The sequence below is a fragment of the Melopsittacus undulatus genome, chromosome 19, assembly GCF_012275295.1.
Source record: "Melopsittacus undulatus isolate bMelUnd1 chromosome 19, bMelUnd1.mat.Z, whole genome shotgun sequence".
In the NCBI taxonomy this organism is placed as follows: domain Eukaryota; kingdom Metazoa; phylum Chordata; class Aves; order Psittaciformes; family Psittaculidae; genus Melopsittacus; species Melopsittacus undulatus.
The window spans coordinates 3,588,458-3,607,459 of record NC_047545.1 but is presented as its reverse complement, the minus strand read 5'-3'; the positions used below and the strand labels follow the sequence as shown (position 1 = coordinate 3,607,459).

Here is a 19,002-nt window from a genome sequence, read left to right as displayed (position 1 = left end):
AAATCAGTAACCCCAGTCTTATTTGCCCATGTGAGCCAGACATTCGTGTTTGACCCTAGTATTGATGTTTCCTTTTCTATGGCTTGGACCAGGGCATAGATATAAAAGATTAAAACAAATAACTGTTTCATTTTAACTAACTATGTTACTTTACTTTATCTTTCGCGAGTTATTTTTCATTTCAGTCTGTTATTACCACTAGATGTGATTTTCCAGGGAGCCTTCGGGGCCTTTTTGACTCGAGTGTGATGAATCCAGGCGCTTTGTTCTCTAATTTTGATAGCAGTGAAAGTTGTGAGTAATACTTGGAACGGCCACTTCCACCTTGGTTCGAGATCTTCCTCTGTGGGTCTGAAAGATTTTATGTATACATAATCTCCAGGTTGTATATTATGTACTGGACTATCCAGTCCTCTGCTTCGAGTTCCAGCCACATGTCTTTCAATTTTCCTGAGTTGTTTTCCTAACGCTATTATATAATTATTCACAGTTTCTTCTCCCACTTGGGCAGATATTCCCTGTTGGATCCCATATGGTCTTCCATACAGAATTTCAAAAGGACTGAGCCCTTCTCGAGTCCTTGGTTTAGTTCGAATTCTTAACACAGCTAATGGAAGTGACTGGGGCCATTTCACAATTTGAAAACAGCTCCTAAGTCCTGCACTATCTGATATGTACCATTAGGTTTACGGACCGGTAAAATAGGAGTGTTGAAATCAGATTGGCACTCCTTTAATAGTCCTAATTGTAAGAAGTTTTCAATTATTGGGCAGATTCCTTCCCTGTCTTCGTTTTTCAAAGGATATTGTCTAATTCTGACTGACTGTTTCCCTTCCTTGAGCTGGACTTGTATTGGGGCTGCATTTTTGGCTTTTCCAGGTCTATCTGTAGCCCATACTCCCGGAAATACTTGGTCTAATACATCCTCTCTAATCTTTCCCCCTATTTGATGTGTAATTCAAATTAAGCTTAGCACTTCTATGTACTGTTGGTCCTTTACCTTTAAGGTGACTTTGCCTTCCTTGAAGGTGATGACTGCCCCCAACTGTTCTAATAAATCCCTCCCCAAAAGAGCTTTTGGGGAGTTGGGCATATATAAAAATTTATGTATGCCCCATTGTTTTCCTAATTGATATTTTAATGGTTTACAAAAATACCCTAACCCTAACCCTTTTCACTTTGGCCAGTTGCTCCTTCTCCAGTAATATATTTATCCCCTAAGGGTATCAGAGCTTCATTTAAAACCGAATATGTTGCACCCGTGTCAACCAAAAATTCCACCTCCTTTTCTTATCCCCTAACTTCATTATAACCAGTGAATCTGCTAGGGAAGATTCCCCCGGTGCCTGTCATTCTTCTTTCATGTGTGTGACCATTCTCCCTGTTGTGATTCTGTTTGTAGGGCAATTTCTTCTATTTTCTGGGCACTCACCTTTCCAGTGTCCGAATTTCTTGCACAGTGCACACTGATCTGTACCTAATCGAGGCCTTTGTCCTTGTTCCCTTCTTCCCCCTTCTACCACCGCCACTAGCCTCTGCATTCCTTGTTTATAAGTTTCTTCATGATTACTAAATACTCACCTTGCTTCCTCCAGGACTTCTAAATTTCTTCCCTCACTTGGTTGCAATTTGTGAAGTTTTCTTCTAATATCTCCTGTGGACTGTCCCAAAAAGAGAGACACCAATTGTTGTATTCCCACCTCTGAGCCTGGATCTAGTGGTGTATTTCGGCGCATTGCTTCTCTCAGTCGATCTAGAAATTCAGATGGTGATTCTGAGGGGCCCTGCTTTACCTCATTGACCAATTGATAGTTTTTGGGATCGCCCTTTCTACCCCTTTAATAATCCATTCTTGGTATGCCTGCAGTTTCTCTTGCTCTGCAGATCGATTTGGGTCCCACTTTGGGTCTTGGAGGGGAAAAACTCCTTTACATCTTGTCGCTTTGCTTGATAGTAGTCCCCAGCTAGATCACCTGCTGGTTTTAATATTAATTGTTTCTCAGTTTCTGTCATTGCTTCCAGTAGCAACTGCACATCATTCCAGTCCGGATTATGTTGTTTCATTATAAATTGTAAATGCTTTGTAACGCCTACAGGGTCATTACGATAATCCTTTGCAACCTTCTTCCATGCTTCCAGATCCATTGTAGAGAAGGGTACTTTCATTAACATTGTAGTTCCTTCAGGTCCTATCGCCTCTCTCAGAGGTGCCTGTAAGACAGGTTTCTGCCGGGTTCGCGAGGAGACTGGACTCTCTGGAGGAGAAACATCATCCAAATCCATACTTACCCTTCGTTTTGGTGGAGGTTTGAATATATCTTCCAACCCTTGATCTGTATCTTGGTGAATTTTATCCTGTTTAATGCACCTTTGACCAATATCACATGATGAACAACATCGCTTCGGCATGTTTTTTTTCTCTCTTCTATCCCTTTCCAGGGCTAACACCAAGGGGTGGCACCATTCCACAGGCTCTCTGCCATTCTGGATGGTTTCGGAGAGTGAAGAACATATCTGCATATGATACTTCATCCCACTTCCCTTCTTAAAAATCAGATTAGTTGTAACATAGTACTATAATCCAATGTTCCATTAAGTGGCCACTTCGCCCCATCTTCTAATTTATAGAGTGGCCACCATTGATTACAGTATTTAATCAGGGTTCTCTTATTTTCTGTGCCCCCAGGCCCTGAAATTTCTTTCCAATGCACCAGAATACATCCTAAGGGGCTTTTTCTTAATATTTCTTTGCTTTGTCTCATTCCCATTTTTTTCCTCTCTCTTTTTTTTTTTCCCTTTTTTTTCCTCCTTTTTTTTCCCTCCTTTTTTTTTTACAATAAGACACTACTTAATAGCTGCTCACACACAAGAAGATACACAGGACAGAGACTGAACACACAGGACCACAAAACATAGACACTTCATCCGTCTCCGGCTGCTTTCCTCACGGAGACACGGAACCGCGGATTGGGACTCCACACTCGCTTCGTAGCTATGCTACGTCTCAGTCACACAGAAACACACAGTTACACATGGGATCCCCCACTCACACTGTGGTTCCGCTTACCCTCCTCACGGTTCTCAGAATGAGATACAGCAGAAACCTGGTGGGTTCGCTCACCCTTCACCTGCCCCCCTAGCAGGTCTGTCCTGGCTCCCAAAACTTGGGATCACCCAAGCTCACCCGGTCCGCTCCCAGGATCGCTAGCAGCCGCTCTATCGGTCGGCGAGCCCCCCGCTTGCAAGCCATACCAACCAAGGGGAACTTCGCTGTGTGCCAGACGTCTCTGCGCGCCTTACCAGCAGCCCTGGGCCATGTGTACACCTTACAGGCCACCTGAATTACCAAAACCCAAATCACCATAACCCCAAACATACCGTTTCTCCGCAGCCGGCACAGGTTGTTGTCTGTCCCCGCAGTGAGCAGACGAGAAGTGGAGCTCCTCCAGGCAAGCAGCCTGTGGCACCGAGGATGTCCACCCCTCAGCCGATCCTGCAGCCGGACAGAGGCCTCCTGCCTGGCTCGCCAAACTGATGTGCGGATAGACTCCACAACTAGTTAAAGTTGTAAAGTAGGTATGCTTTTATTCAGCGCTGAGGTGCATGGGGATAGCTCCTGCAAAGCATGCACACCTCAGGGGTGTTGTCCCTTTACATTTATTCTTTTAAGGTATACATAGACATGAGGTTGCTCAATCCGCCTATACATATTTAGTATCTATCCCCGCTTCGTATTATAATGAGCCAGAAGGTCCTTTGCACTTGAGCAGTGCCCCTTCTGGTCATGGGCAGGGGTCTCAGGATGAAGCAAATGAGTCTTCCTCCTGTGGGTAGGGGTCTTCAAGATGAAGTAAATGAGTCTTCCTCTTCTTAACCTTTACACCTTTTAATCTTCAGACATGGACTTAGGGTTAGTCGGCGCCCAGTCTGCTTCTCCTGGCGCTTATCAGTAGGACCAAACATCAAGGGCAAAAGTTTTACTTAATCCCTTCAGATTATAAATTAAGGTTTACAAAAGAAAGATGCTTAAACACCTGAAGTACACTTAAAACCGGGGTGATGGGACAGGAGCGTGCGGAGATGCACCACACCTTGGGACACTCAGAATCAAACGCAGTTTAAGCCACAGGTTGCAACTTATTTCCTATTAACATTTTTCTGTATCAGAAAATGAGAAGGTTTGGCACAGTTGTCATCTTCACTGGAAGCCAGCAGAGAGGCGACCAGGACTGAGGTGTGTTTTGGTTGAGCTGTCTGGAAGCAAGAGGGGATACTGTGCTTTGCACCAGGCTCATCCCCCTGCTCCTCCAGCCAGCCCCCATCCACTACATGGGCAGCATCTTCCAGCACTCACTGCAACAAGAGCAGGGGAAGAACCTTCAGATCGTTTCAGTAACCAAACCTTAACAGAGATCCAGACACTGAGAACATGAGCTCTGATGAGCAGTCCTCTGCTGGCAGTGGTTGTGCAAGTGGCCACAAATGCCAGACCCCGGCCTCCCTCCTCCCCTCCTCCAGATTATTTTGCAAAACACACAAAGAGTCAGTACAGTTTTCTATTAAACATACCCCAAAGGCTAATTTTTCTACTGTCAAGTGAGACAATTGCAAAACCCAATGTTGGACAGTGGGAATAACCCAGGACAAATCCTACAGGCTGCTAGTTCGGTCTGGCAGGAATTAGAACCTAAAAATCAAAGCCACAGAAAATACCAGGGTGGGGAGGATTATTCCCCCCCAGAAGGCAGGAAAAGGCTGGGAGCAGAGCTGAAAGGAGGCTGGACCTGCCTCAGGACATTCTGTTTGTAACACACTCCATGGACAGTGTAGAGCCCTTGGCTCCTGAGGAACAAGAGCAATGGCACAGTGGGGTTGCAGGACAGACATGGCTGAAGTTTCCTGGGTTTTCACTAGATTAAGTTAGGTGGTTGACGTAGTGTTCTGCGTGGTTTGGGGTAGGGTTTTGTTAGGTTTCCCTGCAAAAAAAGCTCAGATAGAAGCACAGATGGTTCAGTGGAAAAGCTTGTCTATGATGGCTGTGGCTGGATCTAATAGCGCCCGTTACAGATTTCCATGTGTCACCGCACACACAGCATCTGTGCTGACCCAGCGGAAACAGAAGGATCTGGGACAAACCTCAACCACTGCGCTGCAAGAGCTCCATCTGCTGATGTTACCGAAGCGGGACAACCCAGCAGGACCACGGCGTCGGGGCATGCACAAGGGAAAGAGAAGCACCTGAGAGCGCAGAGAGGCTCCGGAGGCTGCTGAGCAACATGCAAAATACCAAACTAAACTCAAATAACAGAGGCCAGACCTCGCAATGGATATTCCTCCCCTCGCACACGCTCCCAGCAGCTCCGGCTTGGAGAAGGCAGAATCTGCAGCAGACTGTGAGTTCACAAGGCAACACCTGGAATCGATCTGGTGATCGGCTGCAAGGGGGTGGCTGATAGGCTGAGGCTGTCTTGCGGTGCATGTCGCTCTCCTGTCCAGCACTGCAGCTCAGAGAGCTTCTTCCCCTTAGTTCATGCTCCAGAATACTCAGTTGAGGAGTGGGACATGATAGAGTGTTCAGTTTGCTGTCCATCCTCATCTCAGGTTTGGCATTTTTCTCACTAGAGCACCAGTAACAAGTGCTGCATCCTTTGCCTTACCAGTACACAAGGAAGCAGCCTGTAGGGTGAGGAGCCTGTGCTGGTGCTCTCAGCCCTGCTGGCACTCAGAGGTTACACTGGAGAGTTCTGCGGGCTCCAAGGTGGCATAAATTCAGGAAGATACGGAACATTAATCCCTTTAAAGTGGAAGCAGCTGCCAGCATCTGCTCAAACACCAGCGCAGCTCCACCTCTCCAACAAAGCCACTCGTGGTAGTTTACCCAGAGCCTGACCTCCTCATTCAGTACTGGCTGGCGGCAGTGGCCTGAAGCTCAGGAAACTACTAAAAAGTGCGTGGCAGTGCCAAGAGCCCTCTTCCCATAAAGCTTTTGTAAGTCTCTTCATGATGGCTGGAGGATTACACTGCAAGGAGGAAAGTCTATGCCATATGGAAAATACATCATAATCCCAAGTAAAATGCTGTTTGGATAAATATCATTAATACATACATTGCATTCCCACCACTATTCTCAGAGTAAATGTGTTTCACCAGCAATGCTCCTACGTGTCTTGGTCCCAGGACGAGTCTCTGCTCATGGTGAAGCTGGACGGCGACTGTACTGAACTCTGTATCTGTTCACTGGGACCCCATGGACATTCACCGTCTCACAGGTGGTTTTACAGGGCACCATCTCCTCGTCTTCATCTCCCATTAGCCAGTCTTGCACTACATCAACTGCCTCCATAGTCACGTTCTCTTCTAGCCATCTATTGTGCCACTCTTCAAACTGCTGGTGGTGCTTCAGCAGCACCATTGGCTGTACCTGAAAGCAGGACAGTAAAGATCACTGAGAGGTTTCTGAGCCAAAACCTTCACCTCTTTGCTCGAGATGCATGTGCTTTAGCACACAATGCAAACAGTAAACCAGGGAATTCCATACCTGCATTAAAGATCTCTATTTCTTAATGTATGCCACTCCCCCTTAAAATCTGCCTGGTAAAGAAAAGGCTGCTAAACTAAACTAAAGTACAGAGCATTTACCAGCTCTCCTCCATGTTTCATCTGGGTGTAGTTTGCAGGAATTCAGCCACAAGACTTCTTATGGGTACCTGTCTTTGGCTCACATCCTCAACCTCTGCTACTGCCTGAGCTGCAGAGAGAGTAATAGAAGATGCACCTGCTTGGCTCGGCAGAGAGCTCCCCGCCTGTACATGTAATCCTCCGAGTTCATGATGAACATCATCTTGTGGGTGTTGAGCTTGAAGCGGCAGTCCACGTTGCAGGCACTTTCCACCCCGATCAGCCTCTTCCAGGAGCTCTTCACTTCACTGCGCAGGGCTCTCACCTGCTTACACTGCCACTTGCGGAACTTCTTCAGGTTTCTAGAACATACCAAGGGTTACAAAGCATGAGCCATTCTCTCAAGCTGACAGCACAAACAGGAAATGTCTAGTTCCACATTCAGCGGTCAGACCTTCTCTGGGATCTTCCTCCATCCACTCTGACAAATACAGAGTGAAATCAGAACAAATTAGACCCCAGATTTCTCCCAGAATCCCCATTCTAAACACAGGTTCATGAACAAACCTCAATGCAGCAGTCATGTATTTTTTCTTCTTCAGCACTCTTATGCAGTTCACTAGACTACAGCAGCCCCTTTGGACCTCAAAGATGAGTGCATTTCCCTAGAGTTGCCTATGTGGCACATCACCTAAAATCACTGCCAGCTACACAGAGCTGCTGTGGGCACAACGCAGGAGAGGGAGCTCACCTTTGCAGAAAGACTGGTTTCAGCAAGAAGCCATCATTCTGGTTGTTTGGAGCTCCTTCTACCCCAACGTACTGCTCCATGTAGTTAGCCAGGTGCTGCACAAGAGAGACCGATTTCAAGTCAAATTTCTCTAGACAAACACTGCAAAGAATTAGTTTATTTCCAAGCTGCTCTTTATGAAGCTGCTTTATGTTGAAACCCTTTTGCTGACACATCCATTTCTGTCAGTGACCACAGCCCCACATGTAATCTTCCCACCTTCCAGGTAAACTTATCCTCCTGGCAAAGTCTCACGGTTTGGAACAAGAAAGCAGGAAACCATGTCCTCTGCCTGTGGCAGAGCAGACCCCATGGTCACTGTGGTATTACCTGGACCTCCACAGGATCCTCTGTCTGGGTTTCTTCTGTATCCAGAAGCTCAATGGTCATGATCACCTGTCCTTTCCGCTGAAGAAACATTACCTATAATTAAGTTACAGGCACAAGATATTGGCCACATGGTTCACAATAAAATGCTGTATATTCACAACAAGTCATCTGGACAACAAATAGGAGCTAGGAGAGAAGCAAGCAGTAAGCTTTTCAGTGTCACTTTGCTGTCTAGGCTCTGGGTTTGGTACCTTCTCTCCACACTGCTCCATTGTGGCCTTGGTGCTTCCAGCCCCATTTCTCCCAGGTAAAGGCCACAATCACTTAATGAAGTTCTTACCTTGAAACAGTTCTCATCAGCCATGCAACGTTCAGCCTTCCATTGATAGCTGGTCTCCTTTGCTGCCCGGACACAGCGAGAGGACAGGTTACCTCCAGCAGCACCTCGCTTCCTTTCATTCAAGTAGAGCTCAACCACCTTCAGGCAGATGTCATCGCTCACTAGATGGTGAAGCTTCCATTAAAAAAGGGGGAATTCGGTCAGCAAGTCTGGACCAAGACTAAACAATATGTTATGAAAGAAGCACAAAACCCAACACAGCATCACACCTCAGACAAAACATCACAGTTTGAACTCCAGAGACTTTACACCTTTCACTCTTTTTCATTACTTTGCAACAAAAGGAACAGAGTGAGGGGCTGAGGTGCCTTAACTGTAACAGAACTACAGTTACAAGACAGATTCGAGTAAAAAGGACTTTACTTTTTTGCCTTAGATGCATTTTGGGAATGGCAGGATTTTGAGAAGACTGGAACTCAAAACTTGTTGGAAAAGGCCAGGAAGGGTAAATCCCCATAGGTGATCCCTGTATTGCTGCTGAACTCTCTCACAGAACTTCTCCTTGAGTGTTTCCCCTCTATACTTATCTATGAACCTGCTGTAAGTTTAGTGCACCCTTGCATTACAGGGTACTGTGAGAAACCTGTCTGTCTGCAGAAGAGGGATGTGTGGCCCCCCAGATGCACAGCACTGCACACAGTTAGTTACCTGGCGGACAATATTCTGCACCAGCTTGTCCATAGTAAAGCCAATGTAGGCGTGGATAGTGAACATCTCCCTCAGGGTGTCCTCGTACTGTGTTGGGTCAATGTTCCCATCCAGCAGACTCCTCACCATATCCAGGAACGCGGGGTAGTACTCCTCCAGTTCCACCTCACCTAGGCAGGGGAAAAGTGCCATCATTCAATGCATGCAAGAGGCAGAGTGAAGTCAAGAGATGCAAGGGACAGCACTGCTTGAGAACCATGACGTTCAATGTTCAGACCACACTTACAGGAAGACAGTTTTCCCTACAGAGTGCTGACAGCCTGTAACAGTCTTACCTCGTGTGCTTCCACGACTGCCTTGTGAAGTTAACTGCTTTGTTGTGGAGCCATTTACATTGTAAATTGAGGTAACAGATTCATACAATGAGACACTGGAGAACATCTCCCACAGTGGGCTTGTGTGAAGTCTCTATGCACTATACATGAGCCCTCAGAAGATCAATTACAAATTTAGTTACCCTGTCAAAACAGCTGGATCCAGAGATCACAGCCCCCACTCCTTACAGACTTGCCTGCTGGTCTCGGTTCCTCAGGTATCTCTAATCAAGTACTAACAACCAGAGCATTAGGAATGGACTATGGCCTGCATTGTTCTTACTTGGTTGCTTCAGCCTTAGTTCCATGGCTGGATCGTTGGTTTTTTCCTTTCTTCCCTCACAGAGGAGTTTCTCTCTCTCTTTCTCAGTCCGATATTCCAGAAGCTGCTTCTGAGCTTGACGATAAATCTTTAGGAGCCTCGAGCACAGAGTCTGGTGAAGGCGGAGGAAGAAATACCAGTTATTATTGACAAAGAACAGGCTGTAAACATCATCCAGAGTGTTGTGGGGCTCTGCAGCTGTAACATCACAGAAGGTGGCTTTTGCCTCCAAAGGACTGCTTGGAGGCCCAGGCACATGTTTCTTGCGTAGCTCAGGAGTATCTGGGTTCTGCCCCTGATGGTTTTCTCTGTCCTCATCTGTTGATTCTTCAGAAATATTGTGCTCAGGGGGCTGAGAGAAAAAACAGCTCAGGTATGAAGTGATGCACTATCTGCCGGATGGTGGCTTGATCCTCCTTTTGGATAGTAGGCTGCCTTTTGACATAATAGCTGATAAGAGACGCTGCATCTTCCAAAATCTGCTTATCCTCATAGATAAAGATAAGATGAGGCTCATTTGTGGACGAACTTCTCCCCTCTGAATGCTGCTCCTGATGCTGCAATCAAGAGACAAATAGATAAAGATCCTTCCAATCCATGCTCAAGAGCCATTCCTGCCAGAAGAAATAAGGCAGTATTAATGCTCTGCTTGGGACAGTCATTTCTGACTGAGAACTCTTCAGAGCACTACCACTTCAACAATGTCCTAGGTGCTACATAAACATCTAGATACTACTATACACGAAGGACATCCCGGGTGGATTAGTCACTAATACACGCACCTCATCATAGACACTCTCAATTTCATTCAGCAAGCTCTTGGAGCGCAAAGCTTTGGTGTCATTCTGTTTGAAGTTGACTGCCTGGTGGTCAAGGGATTTCAGGTAGGCTTTCTCATACTGCTCCCTCCAAATCTTGTTGAAGCCCTGCTGGGCCTCCCTCCATTCCTCCTCCTTTGCTTTCAATCTGCACAAATGTATTAATGGACTTCAGTTCAAAGAGACAAAGCACAATAAGACACACACACAAAGTATTATAGCCGACTGTGATGCACTAAAAACTTGTCAGTATTCCTGGAAGCAATAAGGAAAGAAACAAGTAAAAGCACCAGCACTGAGGATGAGCTGTCCTTTGGAAAAACATCTACAGAAAACAGTTACCTTAAAAATCCTCTATCAGTTTCTTAAAAGAACCCAGATGAACACAGGAGAATAGGAATTACCTCTTAAGAACAACAGGAACGGCAGTAACTGGGTTTTTCTTAAGACTCTCAATGATCTCTGGTGCTTTATCACCATAGATGCGATAGATGGCCCTGCGCTGGATCACTTCTGATGTCCCTCCCAAGCAATCATCCAGTCGAAATTTCTCCTGATCCTCTTGAGTCAGTCGTGACAGTTTCTTCTGCACACTCTCCAGCACACGTATTGTGGCTAAGTTGGTCTCTAAGACAACATCCAACTGTTAAAGAGTTCACAGAAGACACACTGTAAGAACAGGCATAGCAGGAAAATGGCATCACAAAGTAGAGCTAAGAAGCATCAGCAAAGGTTTCTTACTGGAAAATATACCTCTGCCAGTTCTCCCAAAGGTAACATGCTTTACAGAACTGAATTCATGCCTAGAAAGAACTATCAGACTCCAGGCAAGTGGAAAACACCAAACTCTAGCTCAAACCAACAAACACAAGTGGAACTTTCAGCAGTTGGCCACCAATTCATTCACTCAGCATCAGAGCTAGAAGTTTTGCTTCCTGAGGAGACAGGCAGAAAAGAGCTCAGTAGTTAGAGGTACCTCAAACCGTTCATCTTCACAGCGGTGCAACTGCTCCTCATAAGGAGTCTTCTTGGAGCTGACAAAAGTGGAGTCTTCAGACCAGGATGGAAATGAAACCCATGTATCATTTAACACCTGCAACAGTGCAAAGACATGACATTGACCAGAGCCTTATGAGCCCAGAGCTGTTCTCATGAGGTCTGATACTTCTCTGGTTTCTTTTTGCACAGTTTCTATCAGATGTTTCAGACCTAGTTCGTAAGTCATTGCAATGACTGCTCCACAGATGATGAGAGGTCTCTGTGGAACTGTGCCAGGGCCCTGCTCAGAAAGCACCTTCGTGATCATCTCACAAACCACAAAGATCACTCTGGAGTAATCAGCAACTGTAAGTAAAGGAGACAGACTTGCCAGCAACAGTGAGAGGCGGGAGCACCAACACTGCAGATGTCTGCCCTCAGTGAGAACAGTGCCTGAGCCACCGGCTCACAGTACTCTTTCAGGAGAGAAACCTCCTAAAGGCTGTATTTGTCCACTGCTAGAAAATTAATCTCAGGCTATTTAACATTCTTTTCTGTCTCTAGGAATAATGTGTGTATGCACACCGACTCAAAAAGACATTAAAGACTGAACTTGAGATGGGCTTAGATAAATTTAGTGGATACTCTGATTTCAATGAATTGGATGAATAACTGATGTGAGGTTAAAGCTGGGTAACAGAAATTCAAGAAGGGAACCACGTGCATAAACTGCAGCACTAACAAAGCCACTTCAATTTATGCAAGTGCAATGTGTGCATGGGGACTGAAAAGGTCTATCCCAAAGTACCTCCTTGCAAATGGCTGTTCTTCCACTGCACTTTGGCTGCTGATAGGTTTTGGGGAGAGCGCGGTAGCTTGATCCGATGCGTTTGCAGGAAGCATAATCAATCTCCCGACTCATTCCATCCCCAGATCGGTCACTCAGTGGAGAAGCAAATGAAAGCTCTTTCACACCAAGGAAGGACTTGAACTGTGCAAAGAGTTCTGGGAATTTCCTTCAAAAACACAGGTGAGTGTATTCTGTTATTTCACTCTGACAGTTTTAGGGTGGCTCTTGTGTCTTAAAAGTGAAGGAGAAAATCTAACCAGCACTGGAGCCAAAAATACATCACCACCGTTTTCCCTCTGTTATCATTCTCTCTGAATTATTTTATGGGGTTTTTTGACTCAAAGTAGGAAAAGAATTTCCCTTCAGAGCTTCACAAATACTCCCCTCAACTGACTGGGGAGTCACTGATCCTTGCCATGCGACTCCCTCTTCTGTTGGAAGCCAAACAGCACTAGAGGGCTCACATCAGAGCTAGAACTATTTCTCCTTTTCACAGCTTTGTTCTGAGATTTCATGTTAATACCTGTATTATCCTTTGAGAGATTAGAACAGGGAGTGTGAACAGAGACCACCCTCTAGAATTCATGCGATTCTTTGTCCCCAGTGATTTAATACATCAGGTAGTCTGCTGCTTGTGCAACATCCAATGATGAACAGAGGAAAATATCCTCCTCAAAATGCTCTTTAAGAGTTGTCTAGATACACTAAAAGACTCAGATTCTGTTACTCCCCTTCTTGGATTATCCTTCAGTTTCTTGCCTGCTACCTAAGAGGTATTTGTGAACTTAAATCCAAAACTTCAGTAGCCAAATTCACAGTGTCTACCAAGAAGTAACGGAGTTAAGACCTAAAAAATACAACACAGAGAAGATAGTCAGCAACTTACCCTAAAAATGGTGTAACTAGCTGGAGCAACTCGGAGCCAGAGACCAACTCCTGGTTGAAAAGAGCAATGCAACGGAGAAAGTTTTCATAGACTTCCTGACTCTTTAGCACCCTGCGCACCTAGAGCAGTTTGGAGAGAAATGATCAGATCAGTTGAACCCTGCTTCTATTTAGTTCATATTCTAAGTAGTCTGAAGCAATGACATGGTGCAATGACACAGGCACAAAGCTCTTTTATGTATCCTACATACAAACCTCTGTCTACACTGCAACATGAAAAGAGAGTATGTATAAAAATGCCCAGTTTCAAACAATAACCTTGTAACTACAGATGGTAGCATGAGGAAGCATCATTGAAAAACAGAGAAAAACATGTTTGTAGGAGACAAGCATTCAGGAAAAGGTTAATTATGGGTTTCTGTTCATCCTTCAAACACACCTATTTTCTCTTTTTCTGGTCTGTCTGTGGAGAGTATTGCTAAAGACTGGCTACGTGACCGAGGACATGGAGACAGCGACATATTGCAACTGATTCAACTCTCAGATGGAAAAATACAAGGGAACAAAGTACGTGAAGCATGAACCGAGGATGAAGAAAACTGTGGGTAAAGAAGCAAAAGTAGCAGTGCAAGCAAGATGAAAGGAAACTGGGATGTGTTAAGACACAATAGTGAACTGTTAGCAAGTTTTGGAGACCAGGTTCTCATCCACTTAATGTAACCAATTGTACCTTAGTTGCTGTGTGCTACACTGTACATGTATTCACTGATACAGCAAGCTATTGATTATGTATCCAATCTTAATGCAGCCAGTTATTGTGTATGTATCAAAGTATAATACACTGAGCCATTGTAAGCAGACACAGGCATTCTTAGCCAATTAATGATTGTTACTGTGCTACAGGCAGTAGGAAAAAGGTATATAAACACTGTAAACCCTGGCAATAAACGAGACTTGTTGATCATTATCAAATGAGCTTGTCTCCCATCGTCTTCTTCCACATCTGTCTTTATCTACTACTTGAAGTCAGACAATTGCTAAGTGCTGACACACAGATTGGACACAAAACCACGCAAGTAATAACCACATAAGTACTTGTAAGCAAGCCCACAGAACAGAAAAACAGGCCAGATGCTGACCTTGTCAAAGAAGGAAAACTCTTGCAGTGTTCCATATTTTCCCACCGTTGCTACCGACAGATCTTTGGTACCTCGCAGCTTCATTTTCTTCTGTTGAAACAACAGCAGTTATACTTAAATGCTATCAAATTCCACCCCACTGCCATATACCAGCTCTCTGCAAAGGCTGAAACTCTATTTCCCAAGCAGTGACCTAGCACAGCTGCGTCAAGTCCTCGACAGCAATCTCTATCAAGTGACTCCCAGCTAAGGAGAAGAATCACTTGAGAAAGAATTCCAGAGATTTCTCTGTAGAAGCAATAAACTGTCACTTTCCAGGGCCAATACAGAAAGTCTTGATACTTAGCATTCAGTGTTCCCACACACATTTAAGCATACTTTAAACATTCCCTTTTAATCCAGTAATTACGACTTTTGAAATAACTTTGACATTTTGTTTCTTGTACCTAACCCCTCAAGGATGTTACTCATTACAACCTGATCCAAGCAATTACCTAAACACAAGGAGTAACATCGAGTTATCCTAAGTCGTTACTTGCTAAAAGATACCTTTGCAGGGCCAGAAACGGGACGCAACAGCAAGGGTCTGGATCGCTTTTTGCCGTGTTCCAGATTCTTCTCATGCTCAGTTTTCTGGCCACTGTTCACTTCACATGGTCCATTTCCTGTGAACTGAAGTGAATAAATAATGATTTCAATGTTCTCTTCTTGATCAGTGCAACTAAAGAGCCCTACACATCTGAACAGGACACAAAGTACATAGTTAAGGCACCTGTGCTGCAAAATTCAATGAAAAGGGGCAAAATTGACCTACTGGCTGTATGTTTTACCACAATGTTTTCCCATTATGTTTTCATTCCTAAAGCTCCTTTATGTATTCGACATAAAAACAAAGAGTGTTCAATATTCTGCCTTGTTCCAAGCTTACACATACCAAAGACCTTTTAGCCTCTGGGAGGAACTGTCCAAACTCAGAAAGCAGATCCTCCTGTCCCCTGAAGAGATTTGCCACTTCAGTGAACACTTCTTCCTCTGACATGCCTCGAAAAGGTCGACCTTTAGTGTTCAGCTGCTCCTTCTGAAAAGGTCCACACAGATGTGAAACAGTCAAAACCAGACCTCACCCTGCACGAAAACCCCTAACAGCCCAATCCCCGTGCTGCACACACTTGTAGTAACTAACAGAGAGCCCCGGGTTCTTACAGTGCATCCAAGTAGCACTAAATCAACCAAAGGGTAAGACAGATCCAGTTACGACCCCTTTACACCTCAGACTGTGGAAGGTTCTACAGTCTTCTCACTCTTGTCATTTCATGGGGCTACCTCTGAGGCAATTGTTGGACAATTGCCTGTTCAACAGGCAGACATGTCAGTTGACAAAAGCTACTCAAACAGTTACCGTGCAAACCCACAACGTCTTCTATGGAAGAGTTTACCTGGTAAGTATGGAGAATTTCTAAAAAGGATCTGTAAATCTCTGGATGGTCAAGGAAACGTGTTTTGATTTTATTCACATAACTGATAGCATTATTGAACTCTACAGAATCAGATTCCAAAGGAATTTGGGATTTATCTTCTTTGTATGGAAGCTGTTGTCTGAACTCCTCGGAGCAGTCACTGTGATTGTGGGAGTTCTCCTGGGAGTAATGCAACAACAGCCCGCTGCCAGGGAGAGCGCTGGGAACAGGCTCTGAGGGCACCTAGTGGCATAAGAGACACAAGACAGTGACTTGTACGGAAACATAGGTGCAAGTTCAACAACCGAGCATCAGTACTTTGAAGCTGATTAGCTAAAAAAGATAATCACATGAAGAAGAAAGATTTAATTAGCCAATAAATTACCCTCCCTATCCCGTAAGTCGTACCTGGGTTATGAACCATCTGCCTCATGACCACATTTGTCAATGCATCATCCTCTACCCTTGAGAGGGTGTCCCAAACATCACACCCCACCGTTTCTGTTACCACTGTCTTATTGCAGAAGAACTGAGTTTTAAGAAACACGTTAAAACATAAGGCTTGTGCAGATGCCGAATCTCTAAGCAACAGAGAGATCTAAGGGAACAGAGATCTGAAAGATCTTTACTCCTCCTAATTAAACCACAAGTTTATCAGTAATTTGTTGAAGTAATAGCTCTGTTTCATCCTCCACAACCACACAATAACAACAAAAAAGCAGCAGAGGCCAACATGTATCTATCTGTATTACAGCAGATGTCTTTCACTGCAGGATGTTTGCAACTGCCTGGCAATACCCAGCGTGTGTTTTCTTCCCAATTTCTCCGTGGAAGACTGGAAATGTGATTGCTCTAAACCATGCAAGAGATGTGCAGAATGACACATGTAACGGAACTTATGTAGAGGATATGAGCTCTGTAACCTACCTGACTATTCAAAGGTGACTGTATATTTAACTTCCCATTCTTTGGAATTTCTATCCTGTACCCCAGAGGGAGGAAAGCATTGAATCCTACAATGAGGTCAGGATGCTCATGGAAAAGCTGTGAAACGCGTCGGATTACTCCAGGTGTGTCAATGCTGAAATTGAGAGGAGTTTGTTACTTGTGTCCCAGCCAGAAACACAAATTAAGCCTAAAATATTCCAGAGGTATGACAAGCATCCGGCTTCTCAGAGATGCACTTTTTAACAAGCAAGTTTGGGAACCTCACACCTAGAAATGAGCCCAAGCAGAGGGAATGCCCACTGCAGCTGACAGCCACCACCTCTCGGGCTGGTGAAATTGTCAGTTGACTGGGAAATACAAACAGATTTGCCTTTTCCCCCTGTATTGGGCACTGGTGAGGCCGAACCTCAAATCCTGTGTTCAGTTTCGGGCCCCTCCCTCCAAGAAAGACATTGAGGTGCTGGAGAGGGGCCAGAGAAGGGCAATGGAGCTGGTGCAGGGCCTGGAGCACAAGGGACAGGGAAGGGCTGAGGGACCTGAGGGGTGCACTCTGGAGAAGGCTCAGGGGGGACCTGATGGCTCCCTACAAGTGCCTGACAGGAGGATGGGGCCAGGAGGGGCTGGGCTCTGCTCCCAAGGGATGGACAAGAGGAAACGGCCTCAAGCTGCACCAAGAAAGGTTTAGACTGGAGATTAGGGCCAATTTCTTCACAGAGAGGGTAATCAAGTACTGGAAGAGGCTGCTCAGGGCAGTGGTGGAATCACTGTGCCTGCAAGTGTTTAAAAACCATGTAGATGAGGCCCTCGGTTAGATGGTTTAGTGGTGGCCTTGGCAGTCGTGGGGTAATGGTTGGACTTGATGATCTTTTCCAACCTCTGATTCTATTCCTGTGGCTTTTGGCTCTTGAAAGCAATGGGGTGGACAGAGACCCTCCACCTCCTGTGTCCAGTGCCTGCACTTACAGGGAGACAGCCCAGCAGGATGGCCTCTGAGGCGGAAAGATGGTAGGAGGGCTGGGGGACCCTGCAAAGGCAGAGGAGCTCCCCAGAGCAGCCCTGGGCCTTACCTCTGGCTCTTGAACTCTTTCATGATCTCCAGGAAGCCGTTGTAGGTGGCGGGGTCGCTGCCAAAGCGGATCTTCACCTGGTCCAGGTAGGAAAGCGCATCCTCTACCTGCAGGGTCAGAACATGGGTGAGGTCCAGAAAGGGAGCACGGCCCCTGGGACACCCCACGGCACTGAGGGAGGTGGGAACAGGCCCTGGGGGGAGCCCCACAGCACTGAGAAAGGACGAGCAGCCCAGAGAGGGGAACACGGTACCAGATGAGGAAGCCGAGCGTGAAGGCCCGTACCGGGGGGGGGGGGGGGTGGGCTCACGGTGCTGGAAGAGGATGCAAAGGCACGGAGGGGGACAAGGGAGCAGGACCCCCGGGAGGGTGAGCGCAGCACCAGAGGAGAACAGGCCCGAGAGGGCGTGGGGGGGGTGTCACCACCGGGAGAGGGGGTGGCACCGGGAGGGAAAGGCCCCGGGACACCGCACGGTACCGTCGGGGGGAGACAGCTCACGGCGGGGGGGGCATGGCCGACCCGGGGGGGGGTCGAGGAGCGGGGTGGGGGAAGGGGGGGGTCCCGGCGGGGCGGTCTCCACACTCACATGCACCGGCAGCTTCTCCTGCGCCGCGGCCCGGCCGCCGCCGCTGCCCCATCGCGGGGCGCTGCCCCCCCGGCCGCCGCCGCCGCCCCCCGCCGCCATGTTGGGAGCGCGGGCAGGAGCACGCCCCCCCCCTCCCCTTCCCTTCCTTTCCCTCCCCTCCCCCCGCCGTCAGCGCGTGCGGAGCGCGCCTGCGTCATCGCGCACGGCGCCGCGGCCCGGCCCGGAGCGGAGCCTTCGCGGCCGCGCTGCTTCCGGCCGTTCAACCAGCATGGCGGGAGCCGCGCCTCAGAGGGTGAGCGGTCTGCGGCGGGGCCGGGGGGGGAGGAACCCGCTCCGGGATGGGGGCTGCGGCCTCGGTGTCTGTGTACGGGGAACCGGGACGGGGCGAGCCCGGGTGGGGCCTGCTGCGGTGGTACTGAGGTAGTGAGGTACGTGAGGTAGTGAGGTACGTGAGGTACTGAGGTACGTGAGGTACTGAGGTACACGAGGTACTGAGGTACGTGAGGTACTGAGGTACACGAGGTACTGAGGTACGTGAGGTACTGAAGTACATGAGGTACGTGAGGTACTGAGGTACGTGAGGTACACGAGGTACTGAGGTACGTGAGGTACTGAGGTACGTGAGGGCAGCGGTGTTGTGCCAGGGTATCCGTGGGCTTATCTGTTTCTTACACCGTTGAGAGGATCTGAGAGCACTTGCTGCTGTGAATGAGGCTCCCAGTGCTGTTTCCTTGGTTGTGCTGTTGCTTGCTTTGAGTTTTCCCTGTTTTCCTAGATTTACCACGATGGAT

General features: G+C 46.9%; 1 protein-coding gene and 1 long non-coding RNA gene across 3 annotated transcripts; one reads left to right on the top strand and one right to left on the bottom strand.

Annotated features, from left to right (window-relative positions):
* Positions 1 to 3,841: 3,841 nt before the first annotated feature.
* On the bottom strand, positions 3,842 to 18,310 carry SIN3B (SIN3 transcription regulator family member B). The gene is given in 20 exon segments (XM_034070684.1): positions 3,842 to 6,421; positions 6,776 to 6,980; positions 7,370 to 7,464; positions 7,739 to 7,831; positions 8,079 to 8,252; positions 8,787 to 8,956; positions 9,444 to 9,846; positions 9,848 to 10,039; positions 10,265 to 10,448; positions 10,705 to 10,943; positions 11,277 to 11,393; positions 12,087 to 12,294; positions 13,015 to 13,133; positions 14,153 to 14,242; positions 14,702 to 14,824; positions 15,087 to 15,230; positions 15,589 to 15,852; positions 16,537 to 16,690; positions 17,625 to 17,731; positions 18,212 to 18,310. Coding segments are annotated over 20 exon segments (3,411 nt in total). The 3' UTR covers positions 3,842 to 6,190.
* On the top strand, positions 8,155 to 13,985 carry LOC115945220 (uncharacterized). Of its 2 annotated transcripts, XR_004079609.2 has the most exons (3): positions 8,155 to 11,646; positions 12,212 to 12,308; positions 13,485 to 13,985. It is a non-coding gene; the product is annotated as an uncharacterized lncRNA (long non-coding RNA). The 2 variants fall into 2 exon arrangements; XR_004079608.2 differs by lacking the exon at positions 8,155 to 11,646 and having other exon boundaries at positions 11,655 to 12,308.
* Positions 18,311 to 19,002: the final 692 nt, after the last annotated feature.